Consider the following 27,948-nt stretch of genomic DNA (forward strand, 5'->3'; position numbering starts at 1 on the left):
ATACGGAACGCTAATTTTGCTTCATCATCAGTCATTAATATTTTCATATACATATGCTCGTCGGGTACTTTTAATTTGGCCCTTCTTTAATATATTGCCAATCTGGTCAGAAGATACACATTCAATAAGTATAAATATTAATAATAGATAGTATGTCAGAAAGCACTGACACCCTAAAAAAAAAATTAGATCTGGATTTTAAACCTTATACGAATAAAATTAAACTTAGTTGATTAGATTCGCATCATTAAGATCAATTGATGATTATAACGCATTTTAACGGCCATTGAATTTAACTGTAAGTATTATAAACACACGTAAACTATTTGTCAAGGGTAGCCATGTATGTGTAAATCATTAGGTTAACCAAAGAGTCAGCAAATGGACCTGGATTCTTCACAAAAAATGTAAGTACCAACAAATAATACTTGTACCGAACTGATTACCATTTTACTTCATGTATAACATTTGTCCAATCAAGAAGTGATAATAAATCAATCGTAGTACCTACATAAGTAGATGTGTCAAACTGCAACTAAATATGTTTTGTAATTTTAGGAATAAAAATTAACAAATATACCCACAAATTAAGGTAATGTCAACTTTTTGCAATATTGGCTCAAACGTTGGAGCAAACACCACTCATCCAATCTTTGTAGGAAAATAATCACAAACGTTGTGGATTGGAGAAAAGGCATTTACTGCCAACCTTTGGGCCAATAAGTTAAGCTGGTGTTAACATTGTGGTGACCGCTGTTCCACACTTGATACCTTCTGTCCATAAGACTAAACGACAACGGGTTATCTAAAATCAGACAGAACCCATTTTTTTCCTTTTTCGAGGCTCGTAAGCGCATCTGTACCCTTAGTACGAGTTTGTTTTACGTTTAACGAAATCGAAATGAGACCGCGTTCGGCGCTTTGATTGGTTGGTTCATTCGCACCGGCCAATCAGAGCGCCGAATGCGCTCTCGAAGCAGCAGCAGTCTCGTAAGCAGTAGCTTAGCACAAAAGGCTGATTCCGATCCTGGCAGCTAGTCATTTTTAATTTGGTAATTGTATATTTGTATTGTTAGCATAATATAAAAACAATGGAGGTAGTTGGTTTAGTATCACTACATTTTGGAACCTCAAACATTGCATATCTTTGATGCTTAAATATTATTTGAGGTTTTTGTAATATACCGTTATGGGACACAGGGATTTTCCTTTACTTAAAATAAAACCAAATTCTTTTAGTTGTATCATTAATTCCGTGTCCCTGCCGCTCGTGTCGTATTGCTGCGACAGAGAACATGCATGATTTTTTCCTTAAATTCACACGATCGCTTCTGTTTATTTAGTATCTATATTTATTATTTTTTTCGATTTGTAGCCGCACGCTTTAAAGGGTTAACAGGTAAATCATTGTAAGGAGACATTTTTATAATATGTTAGTATCCTAATTTTCTAGTCTGTCTGTTAGATTATTTTAAAACATTCGACACATATTTTTCTTTTCTTACAAAGTTAAAGTACCTTCAACGAAACATTGTATACCCTATTAAACAGGGTAGAAGTACTCTTCACACGTTTTCAAATTTCATATCCATCTTATGGTTACGTACCTGAAAAAGCAAGGTACTTACTTTACAAGGTACTTTCTTTACAGTATTATGTGTTTAAACGCTGGAGATAATATTAGTCTGTTTGATGGTTTTTTAACGGAACAGTTTTTATGTATGTATTTCATATACATACATAACATTTCTAATCAATGAATATCACATAATAACACAATTACAAACTAGTCTCTTAAAAGGTTGATTGTTTCGACCTTTTAACTATAAATATTGATTACTCACTAACACAATGGGAATTTCATCAAAACCTATAAATGGGTGCCGGTGAACCCAAGTGCATAACCTTCTGTATGTCTTCTGTATACAACCAATCGGGTTTCCCATACCGGTATCCGGTACCAACAAGTTAACTTAATTTCAACATTTATTAGTCACTCGAAACTCTTAGTGACCATTAAGTCAAAGTAAAATTACTTTATATTCGCACGAAATAAAACAAAATGCAACGTTTAAAACGCAGCCATTTTTAAATCTTTTAATGTGTGTTCGTAATTTAAATGGTATGAATCATCGCATGTAACAGAGATTGTAACATTTTTTTCAACTGACTGAATAGATAGCCTTTTGTTTTAAGGTCTCAAAGATACGATAAAAAGCTAATTAGCTAAACTAATTCGTGATTACTTCTTTATTATTATTATTCCTGTGATTCCTCTGGTGTTGCAGGTGTCCCTGGACGGCACTGATCGCTTACCAACAGGTGATCCGTCAACTCGTTTGCTTCTTATTCCATAAACAAAATGTTTGATATAACATGCTCAAACATATATTTACGAAATTAAATATATCCATTTACTAATTTCTCTTGGATTCTTACGTTCTCCTATTAGAGAATCTACTTAATAAGGTCAGATGTGTCATGGAAAAATAATCACTAAAACTTTCAAATAATTGAAACAACAATACAAAACGCTTTGGATTTTTAATATCTGTATTCTGTATTCTGCGTCCTGTAACGTGAAACCTGTAAAATTGTTCTCATGTACAAGTAAGTATACAGGCCATGTGAGTAACCGCAGTAGTACTTATTCAGAATATGGCGACTTAACCCAGTGCATTTCTTGTCGGAACAAAATCTTGCAAAGGAAGAGGTAGTCATAAAAGTCATACTTAAATGTCTCTAAGTAGCCATACATTTAAGGTTCTTTCTCTTTGAGCTTTGGGATAATCATTTAGGTACTTCACTTTGGGGAAAAACACAAAAATTTAATGTTGTTTGGCATCATTAAACACAAACACAAACGTTTAAAAGTTTGAGGTAAAAATTTAAATTCTTTTACCTGCAGTATCGTAAAGATGAAGAAGACAAAAGAGCCTAATTTAGGATTAATTGAATTAAATGCTTTGACTTTGACTTCGTTATATGGTTATTTTTTTAGAAAATTTGTTCTACCTTAAATTCTACCCAATTGTAAGCTGTGTTTTATTGCTACGCTTGCATTAGTTGAACAAAAGCAATGCATAGCCCATACTAGGCTTAAAAATACATCTGGTATAACTTGTAAGTACGACGATGATGAACTTAATTACATAGCAATCATAAACACGACCATAGCCACGTCGTCACATTTAGAAATATTGAATTATCTATGTACTCAAGCTACGCAATTACTTATTTAGTCTGGGATTCGAACCCACGACCCGAAAATAAATCGTATACAAATAACATGTCAGTCGAGCTGTCAGCCTTCTGGATCTTTGCTGAAAAGGGTTTTCAAAATAATGTATTTTTCATACGTACATAAAAACTGTATTAAACACCTATTCTTAGCAAAATGTTAATTCTATTTATATAACCATATTACATTATTGATTTTTATTATGTTCATAAACAATTGTTTCAAGACGTAATTATGTGATACCATTAAATAGATATTGATCAATATGACCCTTTATATTTTTCATTGGGTTCGTATTTTATACCGTATGGGTAAACCTTTTCCGACTTATTTAAAATACATATTTGTTATCATCTTGATATCTCATCGTGCGAAATAGGTCCAGTAGTTTATCCAAAAAGTGCATTATTCTCTTTGATCTAATTTGAACACTTTTTACAAATACGGCATTATAACAACCACGCCGCATGTCCGTAACATTTCTAGGCAACCTACAACATTACAGCTCTTCTATGGTCAAGAAACATGAAGCTGATCCCACAGAATTTAATACTTGATTAATTTCATTATTTATTTTGTTTGAAAATTTCATTTTTTATTTTCGGTTTTCGTTGAAATATTTAGTTGTATTATGCTTCTGTGGACGAGTACTACTTGTAGTTTCATTAGAATATAAGATAACTACAGAATATATTAATGATTTACTAAAAATGAATTTAGAAAGGAAATCTTTCTACATCTATATCTATACTTATAATAAATCTGTAGAGAGGTCAATTCTGTACATGAAATATATTTCCAAAATAACTATCAGCGGGTGATTAGTGATCGATACTGACGCCAAAAATGCAATCAGAAAATTTTTTGTCTGTCTGTCTGTCTGTCTGTCTGTATGTTCTTTATAGAAATAAAAACCACTCGACAGATTTCAATGAAACTTGGTACAATTGTTCTTCATACTCCTGGGCAGGTTATAGTAAAACAGGAGAACTTACTCCATTTTTGAAGCTTCCGTCGCGTGTGCAGCCTTAATGGTTAAAGCTACACAGAAATCATGTATGACGGATATATTCTCCTTAATTTTTTTTAATAAATATTCCACGACAGCAAATGTGTATCTTTTATGGTTGATTCACAATAACACGTATAACTCCCGATAGCTTAGCAGTTCGGAGCTTTCAGATTATATTTGTCTACTCTTACGTTTATAACACTCTCAGTCAGCCCTAATTAAAAATTTTCACATTATTATCTATTTAATAAAAAAAGAATCATAGAAAACGGTACAGAAACACCAAAGATATACATGAATTACGCTTAGTTTATATTAAGTAGGTAAAGCCGTAGTACTTTTATTAATTATAGGTATAGGTATTCTTAATTATAGTAGTTATAGGTATTTAGTTTTATCTAAAAATATAATAAATCTGTAGAAGGGTCAATTCTGTACATTTAAAATATTGAAAAAATTAATAGCAATATGGGAATGTTACTGGATCGATACCAATTTTTGTCTGTCCGTCTGTCTGTCTATCTCTATGTTCAGGCATCACGTGAAAACTAACGGTTCGATTTCGATGAAACTTGGTATAATTATACCTTATTATCCTGGGCATAAAATAAGATACATTTTACCCTGGAAAAATATGTAGAAAAAAAAAATCTTAATTCACTTTTATACTACAGAACGCAAGCTTAACAGCAGTAGAGGGATATCTTTAATTATTATGGGCCTCGCCGTATTTGGGTCCAATAGATATTTATAAGATGTCATTGTTAGAGTTACTCAAAATGGAGAAATAAAACATCCACGCGAAGACCGACATCCACGCGGACGGAGTCGCGGGCGGAAGCTAGTATAATATAAGCATAGAGGACTTGTTGTCATTTTGGATAAAAGGTAAAGTTATTCTGAAAAATACTATGCTGAAAACCAGAATCGGTTCAGCCAAACACGAGATAATAGCGCACAAAAATACATACATACAGAGTAAACCTCCTTTTTTAAGTTGGTTAAAAACGATTGTCAGGAAAATTCATTTCCACCTGAGCTTTCAAATGTTCAATAGAGTACAAAAATGAAACGACATATTATTATACTGTCAAAAATATTCAAATTATAATTTATTCAGTCCTATTATTAAATATTAAAATAATAAATTAGTTGGTTTGGGGGACGCCGTCAACGGTCGGTGGCGGGGTGGGGCAAGGCGATGATCTTTGTAGGTTCACAGCTGAAATTAAAAGAAAAATATATGTTAGAAATTGTTATATAAGTGAAGAAAAGCTGGCAATCACTACAATCAATTGATATAGCCTCAGATCTATGTGGACGACAAGATTCATTAATGTTGATTATGTGTAATCTTTTAAACAAAGATATATTGAATACCAATAGTCTTTAGGAGCATATTATATATTTTGCTGTAATGAATATTTCTAGAAAATCGGGTAATCATAGTATAAACTAAAGACTATGGGATAAATGCATACGATTCAAGTAAAATTAACGGTTTGCGAAAGGGCATGGCATTTTTCCGACTTGCCACCCTGTAGTTACGCCACTGCGTAGAAGCAATTAGTTGTAAGCGTTTCGTCTATGTCATGTAGTACCTACATATTATACCATTATTTTACTAAATAAATACCGTACCATTACATATTCCTATTTTCCTTATTATTATCTGCTAGGCAACAATTGGTCGTTTTACTATGACTAGTAGTCATATGTAATTAAAGTTATATGTTTGTGGTTATAACTATTGATTGACATGAAGATGAGTTGAGCTCATAATTGTATACATAAACCGTACACAAATTGCTTATAACATAACATATTAGTTTGCCTTTATAAGTCTGATGTGCTTTCTGTACAGAGTCTATAATTTCCTGATTATACACATGTGTATAATCTAACGGGATACTTAATCAGATGATAGATTTAAAAAAAACATACTAAATTAACTAAAACCAACGGCTTTCTCAGGGAAATATATTAAGCTCTACTAGTTTCGAGGTACAGAAGGACTCTTCATTATGAGCAGCATGCGCAGACGCGGCGACGTGTGACTGAAAGCTAATAATGCTTTTTCTCAATATATTTACGAGTACACCGTTGTTTTTAGTGATTGTTTACGAAAGGTAAATTTTTTATGCATTTTTGTGGAGGTTACCAAAAATCAAATCAGTATACTGTCCAACTGACTGTTGATTATAGCCATAAAGTGCTATAGTAATGTTAAAAATCCCTTAGAATTTCAGAAACAACAAATCCAAATAATACTTTGTCTACTAGAACAATGAGGCAGTCTTAAACTTGACATCCTTAAATCAATCACTCAACCTGATCAAAATAGTTGACTAATATAAGTACATATTTACATTGATCGATATTCTAGGTCGCTATACACAATGAGATCACTTAGTAAATCCCAGACTACTCACAAACCCACGTCAGATCTCTCTAAGGTCAGATCATGACGTTTAAACAATTTAATTCATTAAAAATAAAGTAATTCTTTGTCACCAATGACACACACAAGGTCTTTAAATAAGCAAGAATCAATTACACAACACAATTCCAATATTGTACCTGTATTTTCAAGGAAAAAGTTTCAACGTCGAATGTCAAGAATACCGGATTTTGAGACGTTGAATGTGATGATATTTAAATTCGGGGTTTATTACCAGTTTACCTGTTGCTTCAATTTCTTATTATTTAAAATGATCATTTTAGTTGTTGCATGTATAATAATAAGCTCAGTCTAGACAAGACAACAACCTTTTAATAGGCGATCAAATCTGAAATCGCATTTGGGACACTTTTGACTTAGGATTCTGACTGAGAATCTGATTCGAACTGGAGATTTGATTTTCTCATTTTAACGGGGTTCTCATTCTGACTGTGGATCTGATTTTAAACAGTGAAACGACCACTAAATTACCGATGCAGAATTAATCTATGTATATTTAAAAGTATATTGTATTTTTTTGTTAAAATGTTTCAGATACTTACAGACACCACACATTTGAGCACAGGACAGTCTTCCAGGGTTAGTGTAAGTGACACCGTTAGAACCGCAAACAGGGTTGTATTCAGCAGTCACAGGGCAAGACCTGATGCACTGTTGCTGAGCTGGCGACATGGTTGTGGTTGTGGTACTGGAATGGTAAAACATTTTTTATGAGATAAGCTGGAACGAGCAGATGATAAGCGAACGACGCTACCTGTCGACAATCGAAACTTTAGAGAAGTTACATGTGCGTTGCCGGCCTTTTAGAGGGTTAGAAATTTGCGCATTGGAGAGATTGAGGGTAATTTTAAATAAATTTATTCGCTAATTCCTTTCCTAGTATAAACCCAAAAGTGGTATAACTACTTAAAATCATGTCATTGATACCAGATTTATTGCATAATCAATAACAATCACGACATGCATTATAATCGAATAACATGTTTTTTTTTATAAAACGTATTTTCGACATTTTATGCACAATTTTCCTGATAAAATATCACATAACTTAACTATAAACTTTTGTATATTTAAAACAACTATAATACAAGTACATGATCCTAACATTACTTAATAACAATTAGTTGGCTTTTTATTTCATCGATGTTCGACCTAAATAGATAATATCGATTGATGTGCGTCATTCCCAATGCCATTCAGTAATAGTTCAGTTCAATAAAAATATGTCAAGTCAAACTTAAAGCAATGATAACATTTCAAATGAAACCACAACAACAATTGAGAACAACTAAGTGGGTATTTTAAAAAATGTGTTTATTCCTACTCACCCACTGGCAGATGTAGTTGTTTGTGGTCTCTGGGTAGTCCATCCAGGGAACTGATTCTGACCGGGGAACTGATTCTGACCGGGGAACTGATTCTGACCGGGGAACTGATTCTGACCGGGGAACTGATTCTGACCGGGGAACTGATTCTGACCGGGGAACTGATTCTGACCGGGGAATTGCCCTGGGAATTGGTTCTGACCGGGGAATTGATTCTGACCGGGGAATTGCCCTGGGAATTGGTTCTGGCCAGGGAATTGCCCTGGGAATCCGTTTGGCCTCTGTTGGCCTTGGTTCCCAAACCAATTTTGGTTATACCTGTCTTCTAAGTCATCGGGATTTTGTGCATCTTGTCCCAGAGCGCTGGCGAAAAGAGCTGTAAAGAACAAAACAATAATATTAATATTTTTCATACGACAAAATGCCCTGAGTACGAGTTAGCTTTACGTTGAACGAGATCGAAACGAGAGTGCTTTCGGCGCTGATTGGTTGGTTTAGTGGAGCGGGCCAATCAGAACGCCGAACGCAGTCTCGTTTCAATCGCGTGACCATGATCTGACTAATAAGCATAGTTAAACTCTTTAAACTTTTGGTATACCCTCAACAACCGTCGAGGAAATTACAATACAAAAAATAATAACCTTCCAACAGTCGGGTAAAAAGGCTTCATGTTTTTGGAGATGGGTTAAAAATATTTTACCTAATTACTAAGACAAATTAATTAGAAATTCCTAAGAAAAACATGTGTATGTGCGACAGCTTTAAATCTTGTTAAATTTAGCTTTGTGTATATTAAGTTCAGGTTACATTGTTAATGTACCAATAATTATGAATAAATTGTATAAAATAGGTTTTACATCACATACATATCATTTATTTTCATAAGTACTAACATAAGAAATGAATAATAACATTGTCAAGAAGTAGGAAGGTAAGATAAATGGACATTACGAGTCATCTAAATTAATTAACACGACCGTTACACTTAACGTCATAAGCAGAGGTTGTATGGGAATCCCCAAATTTGTATTTAATGTTTTACTGAATGAGCTCATTTTTCTTTAGAATTCATACTTTAATAAACGTTTTAGTTGTGGTCAATTTGCTTTTGGTCCTAGTTCTTACGTCACGTCTAGATTTGAAAAGCAACCGTCTTGTAGCGATTGCCTTTACACGCTCAAGCTATGATAAAATAGATACCGACTAGTATCTCTTCTCTCATAAAATCAGAATTCATTTAATTATAACATATTTGTTAACTTTTCTGCTAAATATTTCATCTCCATTTTTCTTAACTGTATGTATTCAACGATTTTGTGAACCTTCTGTTAAGCAATTTATTATGTTCCTAACAAAAGCAGACATGTTCGTTTGTAAACAAATATTGCGGTTTCTACTTCTAATAGATTACATTGAATATTATTCACAAAAAGAAACAACAAAAACTCGTTATACTACAAAACTGACGTTTGTGTGCTACCTGCGTCTGCGGATTAATAAATTATATTAACATTCAAAAACGTGCTTTAGCTTTAATTTAAATAAAAACCAGTTTCGCAAAATCTAGTTTTCATTACTTATTTAGTCCAAAACATAGATTAGCATAAATATTGGCCAAATAACACGTTTTAGTGTTAATGGATCACGAGTAAGTATGCAGATTTTATAAAGAGGGTACAATCGGATGATTGTTACCAAAAATGGCTTCTTCTAATAAATATTTATACAAATACGATAAAAATGGGTATTCTGCTATTATCTAATTCAAAGAGTTATCGCTACCTCAATTATCTACTACCAAACTATAAAACAAAAGAGGTTAGAAATAAAATGATTAAAAAAAACTTACCAATTACGAAAAAAAGGCACAGCTTCTCCATTTTAAAAAAAGAATAATTATGTTACTTTGATGGTAGTTGTGTTAAAGTTTTTGTCGAATAAGTACAACGTTCGAGACGCTTGTCGGCCACTGACTGTCCACTAGGAGACACCGGTTTTGTTTATAAACTCACGCGCATACGACCAACGAGTATGCGTCCGAGAATTAGTGTTGGGGTACAGTTATTCGATGTGAATTTCCCAATCCCTGTGACGTTTTTCCTTATAATTATTGAAAGATGTAAATGAGGAAAAGTTAATTTGTATCTTTAAATGAGTAATTTTTCTTGGTAAATCGATTAATGTCTCGAAACAATGTACAATCCTGTCACAATGTGTTAATTGATATATTTTATAGTTATCAACTGTTATAAGAATGGGTTCCTTGAGTTTAGTTATCATTTTCTTTTATTTTTTAAATTTATGCATTTATAATTGTACAGAGGCTGACTTAATGCTACAGATATTCTAATTTCTAACGTGTCAAGCTTTAAGTGATGGAATTTCATTATTAGCATTTATATGATTTAGAAACGATAATAGTTTAAAATTGATGTACCTAATATCTTAACATATACTTATATATCGGCTGTTTTGACTTTTTTTTGAAAAAGAAAAGGGTGCTTTGAAACTTTTACTGACTGGAAATCCTGGTATCCCGTCTCAAAAACATCTTCGAATTAACTCAGTTTGAAATCGTAATCTTGTTCAATTAATTATTTAAACTGAAAACTATTGTGACTAAGCAAAGAGTCTCGGGTTCAATTCACTTGGGTAAAGAATTTATTATTGGGGCTTATTTGATTATTCAAAATTTCTCAGTAATATCACGGAGTCTGGGATGGTGCCCGGTATGGAAATAGACTCACCACCTACTTATAATATTTTCGTATATTATATGGGACTCTTAACATACTTATGACATGTGGGTCTTACATTGTATTCTATGTATAATATTATTATTGTCAATATACAGGATCAATAAATCAAATTATCGATATATTCTCAACACTAAAGTATAAATTAATGACTTCGTCACCTATGTTCAAGAATTCCTGAGAACCTTTTTCCTCTAAAGGGGGATGAACCTTTGCATTGCTATAAGCATCAGACCAGATCTTCAACTGGTCTAACTGCTATAAATAGTGTTTTAATAAAACTCATATCCACAGTATTGTAGGGTATCAATAGAAGTACACACCTTTTTATTTTCGTGTATGTATAAAAAAACAGATTACCCGTAATGGTAACTTGCTCGCTTTTCTGAAGTCGTTTAGAAATGTAACCTATTACCAAAAATATAATTTGTTCTTTTGTTCGACCTTTTTTTATAAAGTACAATGGTAATTTAGTTCGAAAGTAAAATAGGTGTCTTAAGTAGGTGAGAAAATCAAGACAGGTAGGTGATTAGAAAATTTAGAGATGTGGAACCCCAATAAAAATAACATACCCTCTATATGCCTCAAACAAGGAAAATACAAAAAAAAATGTATCAGGGATTTTTTTATTAACTAAGTTATTTGGATGCTGTCTTTTTAGGCATGGAAATATATTTGCACGCTGGAAATACCTGGCATTTTTTATATGCATTTAACATATCTTGACCACTCAACCCACAATACACTCGTCCTTATTATCACTCATGGATATGTAATTCCTACATAGTATATCTTGTGAACAGGAGAGTACGTAGCTAGCGCCGTGTCTGCCGTATCAATTATACGGGAACAACGTGCTTAGGCAAAAAATAAAAACTTCTTCATAAACGTCAGTCTGACACTTTATCTCGCCTCACCGAAGGACGGTATCAGTCATCGGATGATTTTCATCCCCTAAAAATAGGGAACCCAAATTTTTTTTTGTACGGGGCCCAGCTAAGCCACGCTGTGCCACTGCTTATGAGTAGTTTCTGTTACAATTCCTGAGTACTATAATTACCTCATATGGTAAAGCGTGATGATACCATTATAGAACCATTAAACAACAGGATCTCCGTGAAACAATTTTCATTAATCTATAATTTTGTTCGCACATAATCATTGTATACTTCGATCTCGAACACATAAACTGTACTTAAATTAATAGATACTAAATAGTAATTGCAAAAATAAAATCATATAACAAACACTTATTTGAACAAAACATTTAATAGTTTCCTCAATTATCGATGGCTTAGAATATAGCTTCTTAACTGTTTTACGTTATGTACAAACCACAATTACGTCTTGTGGCGTCAATCAAATAACAAATACTTAGTTACATTACATATGTACCTATCTACTTATTAAATAAATCGATACCTGCGTATATACATAAGTGCCTACTTACAAAAGCCCCAAACAATAAAAGAGTAACGTATTATCAAGTCATTTTCTCACTTATTTTTGACTAGCTTCTGCCAGTGGCTTTGTCCGCGTTCCCGTGATATAAATAGTATCCTATCACCCAAGTCAGCTCATACCCTGTCTGTATACCAAATTTCATCAAAATCCGTTCAGTAGTTTCAGCGTGATTGACGAACAAATATCCAAATAAACTTTCACATTTATAATATTAATGTTATGTACTTAACTTATTTCAAGTACAAAGTAGTAAATAAACATAATATTAACACTTATTAAAATCCTCATTTATCTTAATCCTGCTCATCCATCTAACTCCACCATCAGACAATTATGAGTCGTGAGCTAAATTTAAATGAAAAGATAATTGATTTCACACTTTGATGTTGAGGTGTCCATACACACACGTCATCTCTACAGCACTCATGTCTCCCAAAAGGATAGAAACCTCTTACATACATACCTTTTTTTTCATTCAACCTCCATCTTTATTAGGAACCCCTAAAAGACTAGCACTAGTAACTCATCTGAAGTCGTCGTTTGCCGGTCTGTCGTATCGAAAATAAGCAGGTTTAATTACAATGTAAACATCTCATTACTAAGGTAAAGCCCTTTAAACACTAATAGTGCTGGATAACTATTTAAAGGTGTTAACCTTATAATATTTTATCATAATACCGTTTCTAGATACGTTACATACATACATATGTATCTTTATTATTGTATATCTTTGTGACGTCAATGAACATGATTCGCTAGCAAAGTATCGATGTCTCAGTAACTGTTGACCTCTAGCCTAAGTAATTATTATCACATATATTAGCACATTTTCATTGTTTTTTAATATTCTTACAGTAAAGTACATATTGTTTTTTATTCCAAGTTCAGTGCTTAGTGTCTTTGTGTTTACGTAATAGTGTCAACAAGTGATATTTTAGTGATGTTACTGATATATTTACATAGGTAATATAAACACTAGACAGGTTTAGAATAATTTGCACATGCCTATTATACACATAAGCTTGTGATCTTTATAGTTTTAACACATTACACATCTCTAAATTCTATCTAAAAAAAGAATCCCATCAAAAACATCCTGTAAAAAACCCAAGTCTCGCAGCTCAGTCTTTCTACCGTCAAAAGTTGTGAGATCCATGTAATACCAAGTCGGTTAATCTATTTAGTGTCTACTTGAAGGACCTTCTGTCTTAAGTTATTACATAAGTTATTATCATGCCAATATTAAAAATATTTAACGTTTTAAACAAATAGATCGACTTGGACATCGCTTGATTTGATTATTAGTATGTATCACACTACACAGCACGACGGGCCAGCGACCAACAGGAACGAGAGTTTCAATCGCGTGAGGCGCGAGAGACTAAAGAATCTAATATAATATTGTAATATTCATTTTGTTTTCATGCGATGTCCAAGTCGATCTATTTGTTTAAAACGTTAAATATTTTTAATATTGGCATGATAATAACTTATGTAATAACTTAAGACAGAAGGTCCTTCAAGTAGACACTAAATAGATTAACCGACTTGGTATTACATGGATCTCACAACTTTTGACGGTAGAAAGACTGAGCTGCGAGACTTGGGTTTTTTACAGGATGTTTTTGATGGGATCTCACTTCTTTTTGTAGAGCCTTTCTTTTTGATACCATCTACTTCTAACGAATTTTGTTAAAGGTCTTATGATATTTTCTTATTTTTATATGTAGTCTTCCTCTTTTTCTTTTCACATGTCCAATCATGTGTTTTTCATTACGTCGACCATTTTACAAGTAATAATGTTGTTCAGTTTCATGGGCTAAACACACCCTTACCCACCCTATATCCATATGAGGCAAGGGAGGGGGCCCTTGCCTCATATGGTAGGTACCTATCTACACCTATTAAATTTATAACCACCACCAACCACCAACTGCATAAATAACTTTGTAATCCCATACATTTATATGGGATTACAAAGTTATTGATGCAGTTGGTGTATTTGGAAAACTGGACCGAAATTACAAAATATTTAAGTTTTCCCATGATTAAGACACTAAACTCTATATGTATTCCAAATATGAAGCTTCTAAGTCTGCTAGAAGTGCCTTGGACTTTTGATGATCGGTGAGTCAGTGAGTGACAAAATTTAGAAACTTTAACAAGTTGTCATTCTTAAACTACTGGTTCAAATTGACTGAAATTTTAAATATTCCGTGTTTATACAATGCCGGATTAGTTACTGAAGATTCAGGTTTCTTGCTTTATCCACAGCCGAATTATAGGGGGTCGAAAAAGGCCCGAATTGCTTCGAGAAAAGGATGGTACGGCCGTGCCGCTTTTTTTTTGCTCGACTTGGCGGGGGCACTGCCGTGCCCCCAGAATGGAACATTTAGGCACCACAACGTCTACTTAGAATTTTAAGAAAAACGTAAAATTAAAAAGACTCCTGTACCCTTAGTACGAGTTGTCTTTACGTTTAAAGTAATCGAAACGAGCTCGTTTGGTGCATTGATTGGCCGGCTCGAATAAACCAACCAATCACAGCGCCGAACGCGCTCTCGTTTTGATTACTTTAAACATAAAACAAACTCGTACTTAGTCCGCTGGATTGGTAACGTGTAGCAGATTCAAATCCCGCATGAAACAACTTTTTGTTTCGGGTCTGGGTGTCATGTTTATGCGAACTTGTATGTTTGTAAACGCATCCACAGCAAAGGAGGAAATCCTATAGTGGAGTAATGTTTTATTTAAAAATAAAGTCTACCTACATATTTCGATCTTGTTATTAAATGCCGATTGAAGGAAGGAGAAATAAAATTAATTACAGTGTGGATGACGTCGTTATAAGGAATAATGGAATACAACTGTTAGGGGATTAACTCCAAGTTCCAGGTACAGTTCTATAAATATACTATAAATAATTATTAACATGGAACACAGATTATAATAATGGAACTTGTACCTAACATTAACCTCTCCTTTAAAGCTGTATTACAATCATGTATATTTTATGACAACTTAGAACCTAGAACTTGTCTTGGCTAGAGACGACTTTAATAAAGCCCTTAATACACGTCCCAATTCGACATGACACGACCATGACCAAATTGCGGTTGGCCTGACATAATTATTATGAATACTGGTCGGCCGTGGTCGGTTCCCCGATACAGACCAACTTAAAGGCAACTGATGTTTGGGTGCCCGACCGTTGTAACGTGTGTAGTAAGATCGGGGTAGTTGCTGCGTTCAGCCCAATTTGGTCGGGTACAACCAAATTGGGACGTGTATTAAGAGGTTAAGTCAATAACCAGTTAATATTATTTAAACATTAATAAGTTAATGTGTAATCTTTTTCTGAATGGTTTTTGAAAAAAAAATCTGACACCAAAACAGGTAAATGTTCTGAAAAATATCAATATGGAGGAAGGAAACATTGACAATTAATTTTAAAGACGTCACGTTTGTGAGTTCCCAAAAATATAAAAGTTAGGTATACTTAATATAAAACGCAAAATAACACCTTTTCCTTGAAAAAGAAAAATGTATCGTAATGAAACATGCCTATAGCCTTAAAACGAACCTATTGTCAAACTATCAAAATATTTATTATTTATGAAATTCCTTAATCAAATATTATTCGCATACAAGTCCAATCACGGGTACAAACTTTAACGTCACGCGTTTCACAAACAAAACTCAATACCTACTGGAATTCCCATTTGTCATTTATCACAGCTTGTTCCTAAAATATAGATACATACGTACAAGGTACCTACTTCCTAGGAATTAGATTGTCATTAAATGAAACACTAAATGATATAATGACTATTCATTTTTCAATCTATAGTTATGGTCAATATGTTAGTAAATTATAAGGCCACCATGCTTTTGAAAATGGTATGTATGATGTCATTATAGAGCATCTCTTATGTAGTGTAAGTGCTTAACACTTGCTAATAACGCTACCTTGCTTGCGAAAAAAAGAAACAAAAAATATTTTATGACGTAGGTGTGCGCAGACGTCATGTCATGTTGTACTATAAATGTGACTTTAAACGTCATACGTTTTTATTATGTGACGTAGATTATTTTAGTAGCAGCTACATTCAAAAATAGAACTAAGGAATAAATTTCTTTTAGGGGGAAAATCATCCCGTGGCTTCCCCGTCTTGGGCGAGGCGAGAGGGAGTATAAGACTTACTGCTACCCGGTAACCCGCTAGGCAGACCGCAGCTCCGGGTCGTTGACGTAGGTGCGTAGACGTCATAATTATATGATTCATGTTCAAAAATCATGTTGTGTTGTACTATAATGTGACTTTTAACGTCATACGTCATTTTTTTATTACGTGACGTAGATGAGTTTAGTAGCATTTTCAGTAAAAAAATAGAACTAAGAACGCACTGTACTAATAACTGACACAAACAGTATTGAGTACTATTTTTTAAGAGGTAACTTACTGAACACTTCATTAAGTGTATCCAGCACTTGAATAAAATATCATTTTTATGTATCTTTGACTGAATCATCATCCCAAATAAAGAATTGTAATCACACAGATCTGGGAATCAAATGAAACCTCGAACTCAGTACCTATTGACGCTTATCAGCGCTCGACCAAGAAAACGACAATACAATTTAATAACAATGTCCGGACACCTACACGCTTCATAACGATATTAATTACCGCCTTCCACGAACAATTATAAAATATATAAAACTTAAAATACATTAAAAATATCCATAAAGACTAAAAAGTAAAATACCCACAGAATGGCTATTAATAAAGGTGCAGCCATTAACTTCTAAAAACCAATAATTAAAATTAAAAGATTAAAAAAAAAACAATCCTCGAAGCCGTTCCTTTATCTGTAGCGAAAGAATACTCGCTCTCATTTGAAAGTCGAAGCCGTTATCAGAGGTTCGTCCTCCGGCCGAGTCAGAGGTTATCGCTGCCACCACTACTGTCATCCCCCCTTCCGCCCATCCTGGAACAGTCACTGATGCACCAGTGAACAGATAAGTTCTATACAACGTCGCTTACAATAAAAAAAAAAAAAACAATTCAAATCTTCGAACACTTTTGACAGGCGTTCGAATTTTGCTTGCTACAGATAAAAAATAAAAGTATCTAAAGAGGTTTTAATAATAGTAGTGTCGCGACAGTGGTGTCTCCAATATTTGGACTGAATTAGTTGGAAATGTTAAACGGGAAGTTTTTATTGTGCCTAGTTTTAGTTGCTGGTGAGTTATACAGTGATATTTTATCTTTTTAATGGAATCATTTAAATGTTTTTACTTCTTTGTTGTTGCTTTTTAATCAAACGAATGAGGAAAAAGATGTTTTATAAAATCAGGTTTATATAAACATCATTATTACACCTTAGATCATGCTTGAAATTAACCTATAATACTGTGTATAAGGAAAACTGTTTGAAGCTTTTAATTTAATTTGCCATAAAAGGATATAGAAATACAGATATTATTTTAGTTAATTGTTATTCAATGATGTTATTTCATAAAAACTCGTAAACATTGTATTATTTCTTTGTTTGAATTGTGAAAGGATTTATTATTGTCACCACTACAATACACTATGTACTCAGTCGCTTGCTTTCAAAGATCACAGTTTACAACTAAAATATCTTACATAGGTACTATATCTGTAACAAAAGCAACTCATCAACACATGTGCCTCTAAGAAATAACATAACCTGATCTAGTAAAAGCCCAAAACATTACAAAGATCTCATATTTACTATGAAGCAACACAAAGACGATTACTTGAAGTAGAATCGAGTGAAACATTAGACCGTTTGGCGGCTTGAGCCTAAGGTTATCGTAACACGCCCACCGAGGGCAGCGCACATTTATTATTAGCTGTGAGTAATCGATCATAGGGCAGACATACGGACGACGGTGACTGCAATCACTTTACACTCACTACTGCGAAAATCATCTCAATTTCAACCATTTATGTACTTCATTCATTCAGACTAGAATACATTTTTCACATCACATCACATCCCATATAAAGTGGTGATTGCTGACTAAAGGCACAAAGCCACACACTCCTCGCACGGAGAAGGTTTAAGCATTTATCACCACGCTTGATCAATCAATGCGGGTTGATGATTTCCAATGTATATTTAGAAATTTTTCCTCACGATTTTTTCCTTCGCCGTTTGTCAGCGGTATCTTATTATAGCCTTAGAAAGTACATATAATTCGGAAAATGTCACATTGATGCTTGTCGATGGTAGTTTTGAAAACCGCGCTCGCATGCATGAGAAGCGGGCATCTTAAACATCCGAGCCACCACGACATCTTGTCACCATCCTTATTCTTCTCAAGAACCCAGACTACATTAATTAACAAAGAACATCAGAGAACGCTGTTTCTCGATCTCCAATCCACCCTACTCGCTTTAATCATCGCCTATCACCAGGCAGCCTATTAAGTATAAAGAAAACCCTGCCAAGCGTGTTGATTATAGGTACCACTTGTTTTGTAGAGGAGGCCCACAGTCTATAAATAGACACTTCGTAGAACATTGATTAGTAATATGACGTTAGTTTCCCATTCTGAGAATAAATGAATATCCTGCTGTTGGTCATTGCTTCGGGACTGTTTCAGAAATCGGGACTTCGTGATACATGGACTTTGAGTTTTGACAATGTTGATTCTGAATCACTTAGTCAAAGGTTTAAGTCGACATTATTTACGTATATTTCACTTGGGGCCAGTGAAATACCAGCGCAAGGCCCTGTCTTGCACATGCTGAACTGGTCCCATTTCACATCGTCATTTTACCATTGTTTTTTTTTTAGTGTGAAATAAATATTTTTTCTTTCTTTCTCACTTGTGGCCACAGGAGAAGACCTGTCATCAAATCTGACTAAGCTTAACATGCTTTTAGATAAGGTTGTACATAAAAACAAATAAACAAATGACAACCACACATGACATAGAAGAATAACATGAGTAAAGATTGGTCAAAACAAATCTCATCATCATACCAATCAAAACCAAACTACTACATTGACACAAAAACACTAATCATCGACAAATTATCTCTGTCATACAGCCAATTTTTTACGGCCAGTGTTTTTATAAAGGAACCACAGATTACATATATGGATAAATGATGAGTGATGACGTGATAAGATCTATCTATGTATGTGTGATAGATACTGCCTCGTTGGTCTAATGCTCACAAAAAGAACAAGAAGTTTTAAGTTCGATTCCCGGATTAGAAACAGTATTATTGGGTTTTTGTGCCCGGTATAATGTCATAGGGTCACCTCCTATTACATGAGATTCATAACATTAAATAATAAGCTGATGTTGTATATATTAACGTGACCTGGGGATAAAAGGTGTGACGTTATTAAAAATACTATCGATCTTATCTGTGTACATATGTTTATGTGCCTGTATGTGCTACACGTATTAAACATTGCCTATCAACAATCTTTTAATGTTTATATTTAACATTGCATTAACGTAATCATTATTTATTTCATTTAATCTGTTGCCAAAGAAAAACGTAGTCTACGCCTACGCCGTAGCAGCTACGGCGTAGCTAAAAGTGGGCCCACTACGAAATATTCAAGTTTTTTTTCTTAACGTGACAATCTGAAACAATATGCTTTATTCAAGACTATGTTTGGTCTCTTATTTTAGAACTTATCATTAAAACTCAAACAATTAACTAGCTCAAAAATGTGAGACAAGCGGCGACGGCTTTATTCTCACCTCTATACTTAATCCCATTACAAAAACACTCTTATTACACATGTAACAAGTTACAATATTAAGCAAACATAAGGAGGTTAATAGCCTGCAGTGGACTGTAGACTACCAAGTCTGCATCATCATGTATCCACATGTCCGGGTCATATTCCTCCGGTTGTAAATCGTCAGCATAATATGACATCAGGCTTATCTCAAGGCACAAGCCACCAGATAGCCTGCAATATAGTAATTGTAAAGTCTAAGTCAATGAACTAGTGCACACGTGATCGAATCTTAACTTGAAACTATCTGTCATGTGACAGATTTTAACTGAAGACCAGGAAATAAAGCATTATTTTAAACATAATGAAGAATATTATTATTAATTTGTTTGATTTTAAAATATACATATAGTTTATTAGTCAAAAACATTGAGATATCAGACACACGTGCTACTAAGTTAGATTAATAAAAATAACTATTCTAACTTTAATAATTACAACAAACAATTTCTTATTTTTTCTAGCCTACAGGAAGTTATATGTACTATATAGGACTTCAATGCAGTCACATTCTTTAAATGTGACTTGCCCCCATTGACATTTATACGTTGAAAGAAATAATAAATATTTCAATTAGATGTGTTAAAATCAAATACAGTCGCCTCTTGTTAATTCGACACTGGAAGGACTCTTAAAATATTTCGAATTAGTGAATGATCGAAATATCAATAATCCGAAATTTTAAATTTATCTCTGTCAAAATGTCGCAACTGTTTTAAAAAGTCACGTAGTTGATTACGTAGAATTATTTTCTTCGTTCGAATTACCAAGTGTTTCAAAATTAGAAGAGATTTTCTAGAGACCTCTTCATAACTTGGAATTATAGAGAGACGTTCGAATTATCGATAGTTTGATATAACGATAGTCGACTGTAGTTGCAATGCATAGCTATTCGTACGTATTTGTCTACCAGGAAGTCTTAAAGCAGCTTGAGATTTTTTACTAGCTATCCACCCACGACTTTGTCGTATATTATATACATTCATACATACAACATACATGTCGTGAAGTTTCTGTCTAATCTAGTTAACCACAGATATTGGAAAGCCAAATTATACAATTCTGGTCTGGAGGGTGCTTCAGTAGTCATTATGAAGATAATCTTATATACAGTTAAAGAATTTGTTTGTTTATTTGATCGCGCTAATCTCCTGAACTACTATTCCGATTCGAATAATTATTTTTATGTTACACGTTAGTTAATGCTAGTTAAACATAAAACCTCCTTCATATAAAATAAATAAAATACTTTTATAATTCTTTAAAATTAAATTATTTTCAAACTTAACATTAATATAGTTTTAAAGGAAAATAACGTTTAGGTACTTAAGATATATTTCTCATAAAAATTAACGTAAACTCGTAATTCAATAAATAATACATAATTATTATATACAGTGTTATATACATTATCAATGGCATAGTATATAACATTTGTATTAATACATCCGTTAACCCAGTTGATTGCACCACAATGCATTATTAATATACTAATTAAATATTAATTTGGACGCGATTTACTCAAATATATCGTTTCTAATGTAGGTAAACTAGTTCTAACCGGATTTTGTCATTACTATCGATTAACTTGTTGATGTCATAAACCCTTTTTTCTAAAAATATGGGGTAAATATGTAAATTCTATTTACCTAGGGTAAATAGAGGTATATGACTTTTACTTCTTAAAAATATCACACTATACTATACTTAATGATACACATTATAAATTAGTTAAATAGTTTTTTTGTTCGGATGTTTGAATGTTTGGATATTTGTCCGTCAATCACGCTGAAACTATTGGACGGACTGACTTGAGTGATAGGATGCTATTTATCACACGGGAACTAGAAGCTATTTTAAAAATAAAACTGTAAATGAAAAATAGGATCAAAATACCGTTGTTTTTAGGACAAAGTTACATAGTATCTACTTAATATCTACTTTGACGTCATAGTTAATGTAAAACCCCATATTTAATACTTACTAGTGACTACAACTACATCATTAAACGATCCATAAAATAAACCACACACATATAGCAAAAACCTCAACAACACATACATACAAGTTACTATAGCCTGGGAAATTCAACATACGACAATCAACACAGAGATTAGTCACATACCTAATTATTTAACGCGTAGTACAACCGGTGAGTCACTGAGGAAGTGACCCTTATCTTGATATTACCCTTTCTGGAAACCAAACCGACATAGTATGATAAAAAAATCATAGTCATTACTCCATCCTGGGTCACTACGCAGTTAATAGTGAAGCTTCATTCGATATTATGCAATTGTTTTATCTACAATGCTATGGATCGCTTTGGATTTTTACCCGACTGCCACAAAGAGGGTTGTGTTTTCAGTGTCTGTATTTGTATGCTACGACTTGATGGAATTAAACGTGTTAGGTATCGTTGAATTCATCTTGATAGCGCCAATTGGTAACACCAAGTAAAAAAAATCTAGATATTAAAGTATACCTAAATCTCACAACAAGCTTTTAGATGATTTGAATTCAGCTAAGCATTTATTATCATGCAAACTAAGCGGGTATCTATACAAAGTTTAAGCTCAATTGATTAAAGATATCTGCTTCAAAACTCTGTTGCAAGACACATACATACAATCATTAACTATAAGGTAAACAAACTAAATGGGATTCATACAATGGTTACTTAGTAATTGTTTTCGGATCAATATCGTTACTAAGGAATAATTAAAGTATTCATTAAATTTCTCTAAGTACGGCAGTGAGAGTCATAATTTGTTAAACACTTCATCCTGGGTCACTGCGCAGTTGACAGTGTGAAGCATCATTGGATGTTATGCAATTGTTTTATCTACAATGCTACGGATCGCTTCGGATTTCTGATAACTTTTTAATGGACTGTTGGATTGGGCGTGGAGGAAGGTCGTACGATGTTTATGTAGCCATTGGGCAATGTAAGGTCATAGGGAATAGATAAGGATATTTTGGTAATAAAGTGAAATTACGTATCATTTCACAGTATGAACGAAGTATAAGATACCCTTTTGTATGTATTTTAATCGGCTTCTTTCTGACGGGGGAAAATCACCAATGACTTCTCCCGCCTTGAGCGAGGTGGGAAGGAGTGTCAGACTCTTACTGTCTACAAACCACCCTGTTCCTCCTCTTGCTTTTCAAGGCGGAGCCCCGGTAAAGTAAATCCGCTAGGTAGTCCGCAGCTCCGGATCAGGCATCAGCCCTACTAGACCCCATCTGTAGTGGTCTGATGGCTCTTTGAGGCGCGCGTAGAACGCGACGTTACAAATGTAATAAGATTTTATAAAATAATTTAACTATGAAACTATACGTTGACTTTAAATCAGAATGCAGTCAATATCGAGTATAATTATGTATAACTAGATACGTGCAATAAAAATTGTGGCAAGTTACATCAATTTCAATAAAGTGAGCACATGTGATCAACTTTCATTGTAATACCTGCCTTACAATAAATAATAATGTAACAAAAGTGGCCATGGAATATTTCCTTCACTTCATTTAATGGAAACCTTAACCTCTTATCAAGGTCAACGATGCCCGCTAGTGAATACAATGATAAATTACAGTTTTACAAATAAATATAGAAAAAATGTAAACAACAATTTGATCAAACACATTACACAACGCCTATGCGTCGAGCAATAAAAACCATTTTATCATGATCCCGCTTTATACCGTATGGGAAAATCTCATATGACTTAATTTAAACCACATAACTATGTATTTTTTTTCAATAACAAACAAAGCATTTTTTCTTTATGAGTTGTAACATTCCTAGACAACCTACAACATTACAGCTCTTCTATGGTCAAAGTACATGGAGCTGTTCATACAGAATTTAATACTTGATTAATTTAATTATCTCTTAAGTTGAAATATTTTGTTGTATTATAATATTATACTTCTGTGGACTAGTAATACTTGTAGTTCCATTTAAGTCATATGAGTGATCTTCATACTGTATGATCTTTCCGCACATTCAATGTTCATTTTATATTGGTTTTGCATAGTTTGATATGCATCTCTGTGTACTAATAAGTATAGATTAGTTCAAAGCACTTTTCATTGCAATTAAAAGATAAAGACTAATGCTAAGTCATTTCCAATTGACCTATACACTAGACCAAAGTTTAGAACGTAATAACTCGTAACTCTAAACAATGATTAAAGTGCAATGTGCAAACATATACAAAGTAATCTTTGTATAGTTCCCGGCACAAACTATAGTAATATTTTGTCGTGGTCAGGGGAAGTTCGCTCTTTTTATTTCTCATTCGGTATTTGCCCTTCATTTAGTTTTAATAATGTATATTTAGAAGAAAGTACGTGACATAAGACTAAGAATGAAGGAGTTGGTGTTGATTGTTAAATAAATTAGAAAAAGACGATGTGCGAACTTCATCTCCATCGTGACAAAATAATGCCGGAGTTTGACGGGTATTATACGATAATAACTATTTCTAAGACTCTTGTGATTCCACTAAGTGTCCAGGAAACAGTTGTTTAACAAATAAGCGACATTCCTAAGCATGTTTGTCCATCAAATACGAGTCAATGAGAAGGGGCGTGTGCACTATGCATTACAAACAATGTTTACATATTGTACGGAGCCGATAGGACATCACAAATGCGTAATATGAGGATGAGATCACAGGAAAAGTTTAGGAAAATAAATAACACTGATTAGATTGAGAGGTCAAATGAAATGTCAAACATTAATCAAGAACAACTGTTGAAAAACAATAATGGAATAAAACAAGAAACAATTAAGCTACGTTTATGTCCCCATTAATTTTATTATCATCGGTTAAGCAGTTATCGCGAATGAGTTGAGCGGCGCGCGCGCTTTGTTTTGATGGAGATTTGCGTTTGTTTGGTTGCAGGTCAAATTATGTCATAGTTTTATTTAGTCATTGTTTATGTCTCCGTTGTTTAACGTTTGTCTTTTACCGTTATGTATTGATTATTTTCTTATCTTTTTAATTCAAATCCTGTTTTTATTAAAACAATAATACTGTCAGTATTCATATTGATTCAAATCAACTTTTATTTACATAATTATTTAACTCTAATTAAAAATAGATATACTCAATTTCAATCCATTCTCCTTATAAGAGTTGAACTTCTTTTTACCAACTTATGATATACCAGACACTTATCCGAAATTCCTCATCTTTCCAGCATGGAACGAAGTACAACCAGCCAGCGTCCCGTTCCTGCCATCCCGCATCGGTGACGCCAATGACATCGGGGAGGCTGCTGACATGAGGGCGCCGGCTGAGCTGATGAGGGCACGAGTGAGGGAGGGCGTCCCTCCTCCTCTCTGTGCCGGCAGATGTGCGTCACCACCAGCAGGACCAGTGTGTGCTTTCGATGCTACGGGAACTGCTCGGACGTTTGAAACCTTGTGCGAATTAGAAGAGGTCTCATGTCGCGAGAGCACGTGTAAGTTACCGTTTTTACAACTCTTAGTAATTATGTTTAATGAATTTTTGAATTCTCTTTATCTTTCCTAAACAACTATAATGTCAACTGGTGTCACGAGACTGGTTAGGTCAATTTTGGTAACACATTTTTTGTAAATATAAGATAGTGGATCTGTAACTAGACAAGCTGAAACCTCCTAAAAATCAATGCTAATTGTAAAAATATTACTTCTCCTAGAATCGGATAAAACTGATAGATCAACGTAGTATTCCTTGTACAACGCTAACATCACATAATACTTTTAACATCTAAATTATGACCGCCATTTTTCTCATTCCAGATTACGCGATCACGGGTCTCGGAGAATGCTGATGCGGCGCCAGAACACGCAAAGTGCATTGGTTCTCACATAAGTGTAAGCATTACGTACCGCACAGCCTGAGGACGGTCGCTATATTAATGTTCAACTATATGTATTACTATTTAGTGTCAAATTAGCACAGCATCTGTCTCATAACAGTAGTCAAAATGACGTCACAATTTCTTCCTCATCACGCTTAAAATATTTCTTCATTTAAATCGATATCGGCAAATGCTTGCTACCAAAATAAAGTGACGTCAACATTGACCTCAATAATAAATTGAAAAGGTCTTAAATGTCACAGTGTCATCCGAATAAGCCAGAAATTGACAACTCAAATGTCAGCTGTCATGCGTCCCATTTTCAAGATGGCTGCCGTTGTTCGTGGCGCGAAATATTTGCATTATCGTACTGTTTTGAGTTGGGTAAACTGTGATGGTAGTCAGAGATATATTTAGTATGTACCTGTTTTGATCTAAAAATCTAATGTATGTATAAAGAACGCTTAATTAATTATTATATTATCGGTTTACTCACATAACTGTTTGACGAGGACTCGACCAGTTTCAAGCTATGCTAGAAGCTCATATTCATAACCAGCATTCCGCGACATACGACGCGGCGATTGTCGCGCTGCTACTGAGTAATGAGTAAGCCGATAACATAATAGTTAATTTAGTATGTCTCACGAAAGTTATAATATTCTTATTATAAACGCTTAAGCTCAAAATCGCTAATTAAGCTAGGATGTACTTACAATATTGTATCGAAGTTTATATTCTGAACCCTTTTTGGTTTACAAATTTGTGGATTGCATATATCTGATTGATTTTAATGAACTACCCATTATTAATAGCAATATGTGACGTGGTAATATAAGGTATTCAGGTAATATAATGCTTACGCTCTAAAAAATACTGTTCTTGTAATAACGTATGATAATTTAGTCTAATTTGCCTGCATATGTTGGTATGATATCTTTGATGGCCAAAGCTTTAAAAGCAGGATTTCTAGATTTTTAACCAAGATAATGAACATTGCTTTATGTATATGCTGATGAAAATTGATAATATTATTTGTTATATTTGGTTTAATCTCTGTGGTAGATTTAAAGGGCAGTAGCACACTTCGAAAAACTAATTCGATAAAAAGATCAAGGACACAATTTCACAAGAGGTTGTCTTGTGAAGTTTTCCTGCTGCAGTATATTTTGATTTAGAATTAGAATTATTTTTATGTACCTACTAGCTTTCTTAGCGTTGCGTTGCTTCGATGTTTTAACCACGGTCAAATAACAAAATGTAACCTATATCACTTCTCTCCAGCTCTATAAAAAAATCTGACCAGAACAACACTTCGTAGCGACGTGAAAGAAAGTTGCTGCTGGCCAAAGGCCTTCTCGGAAAAGATTGAAGCATTAAAACTGTGCTTGCTCAATGCGAGTTAGTGATTTCAAACTCATAATTAGAAACATAAGTCCAGGTTTCTTCGCCGTTTGCCAGTGGTTTCTAAAAAATCTCAGAAAGTACAGATAAATCGGAAAAAGTCACATTGGTATTTCCATTGGTAGGTTTTGAACCCGCACTATCATGCTTAAACCTCCGGGTCACCACGATATTTTCAAATACTCTTTCAAATTGATGATATTAAGGATTATTGTGCAATATTCTAAAATATACGAGTGATCTGTAAAAGCATTGTAATTTACAATTTGAAAGGACATCAAACCAACAAATATTTTTGGAGATATATGTTCGATACTTTTAAATATTAGCACTAAGACTTTGGTCGAAAAGTTCCTACAAATTCCAAATTTTAATCTTAATACCTTAAGAAAATTAGTGTGTAAGTAGTTTTAAAATTAATGCCAAAGTCATGTTCAAATAAAATAAAATACTCTAGTAATGTTTGTATTTGTAAGGTTACTGTGTAAGTCAATATTTTTTTTATTTATTTTGTACAAAGTACGGATCTTCATGACTGTTTATAGACTGGCCAGTGCCAGTTGCAACAATGTCATCATAGACAAAATTTAGCTTCAATAAAGATTTTACAATGTACAGAAT

General features: G+C 33.7%; 2 protein-coding genes across 5 annotated transcripts; one reads left to right on the forward strand and one right to left on the reverse strand.

The window, feature by feature from the left end:
- Positions 1-5,332: 5,332 nt before the first annotated feature.
- On the reverse strand, positions 5,333-10,057 carry LOC118276097 (uncharacterized). Of its 3 annotated transcripts, none has more exons than XM_050707232.1 (5): positions 9,889-10,057; positions 8,250-8,415; positions 8,043-8,165; positions 7,257-7,402; positions 5,333-5,475 (listed from the first exon to the last, which is right to left on the reverse strand). In XM_050707232.1, the coding sequence occupies exons 1-5, from the start codon at positions 9,917-9,919 to the stop codon at positions 5,402-5,404; spliced, it is 540 nt and encodes a 179-aa protein (XP_050563189.1). In that variant the 5' UTR covers positions 9,920-10,057; the 3' UTR covers positions 5,333-5,401. The 3 variants fall into 3 exon arrangements, with proteins under 3 accessions (XP_050563189.1, XP_050563188.1, XP_035450152.1); XM_050707231.1 differs by having other exon boundaries at positions 8,043-8,201; XM_035594259.2 differs by having other exon boundaries at positions 8,043-8,415.
- Positions 10,058-17,242: 7,185 nt separating this feature from the next.
- On the forward strand, positions 17,243-27,947 carry LOC118276296 (uncharacterized). Of its 2 annotated transcripts, none has more exons than XM_035594554.2 (3): positions 17,243-17,506; positions 25,276-25,539; positions 25,862-27,947. In XM_035594554.2, the coding sequence occupies exons 1-3, from the start codon at positions 17,464-17,466 to the stop codon at positions 25,891-25,893; spliced, it is 339 nt and encodes a 112-aa protein (XP_035450447.1). In that variant the 5' UTR covers positions 17,243-17,463; the 3' UTR covers positions 25,894-27,947. The 2 variants fall into 2 exon arrangements, with proteins under 2 accessions (XP_035450447.1, XP_035450448.1); XM_035594555.2 differs by lacking the exon at positions 17,243-17,506 and adding an exon at positions 24,590-24,977.
- Position 27,948: the final 1 nt, after the last annotated feature.

Source organism: Spodoptera frugiperda, chromosome 31, assembly GCF_023101765.2.
Source record: "Spodoptera frugiperda isolate SF20-4 chromosome 31, AGI-APGP_CSIRO_Sfru_2.0, whole genome shotgun sequence".
NCBI classification, from domain to species: Eukaryota; Metazoa; Arthropoda; class Insecta; order Lepidoptera; family Noctuidae; genus Spodoptera; species Spodoptera frugiperda.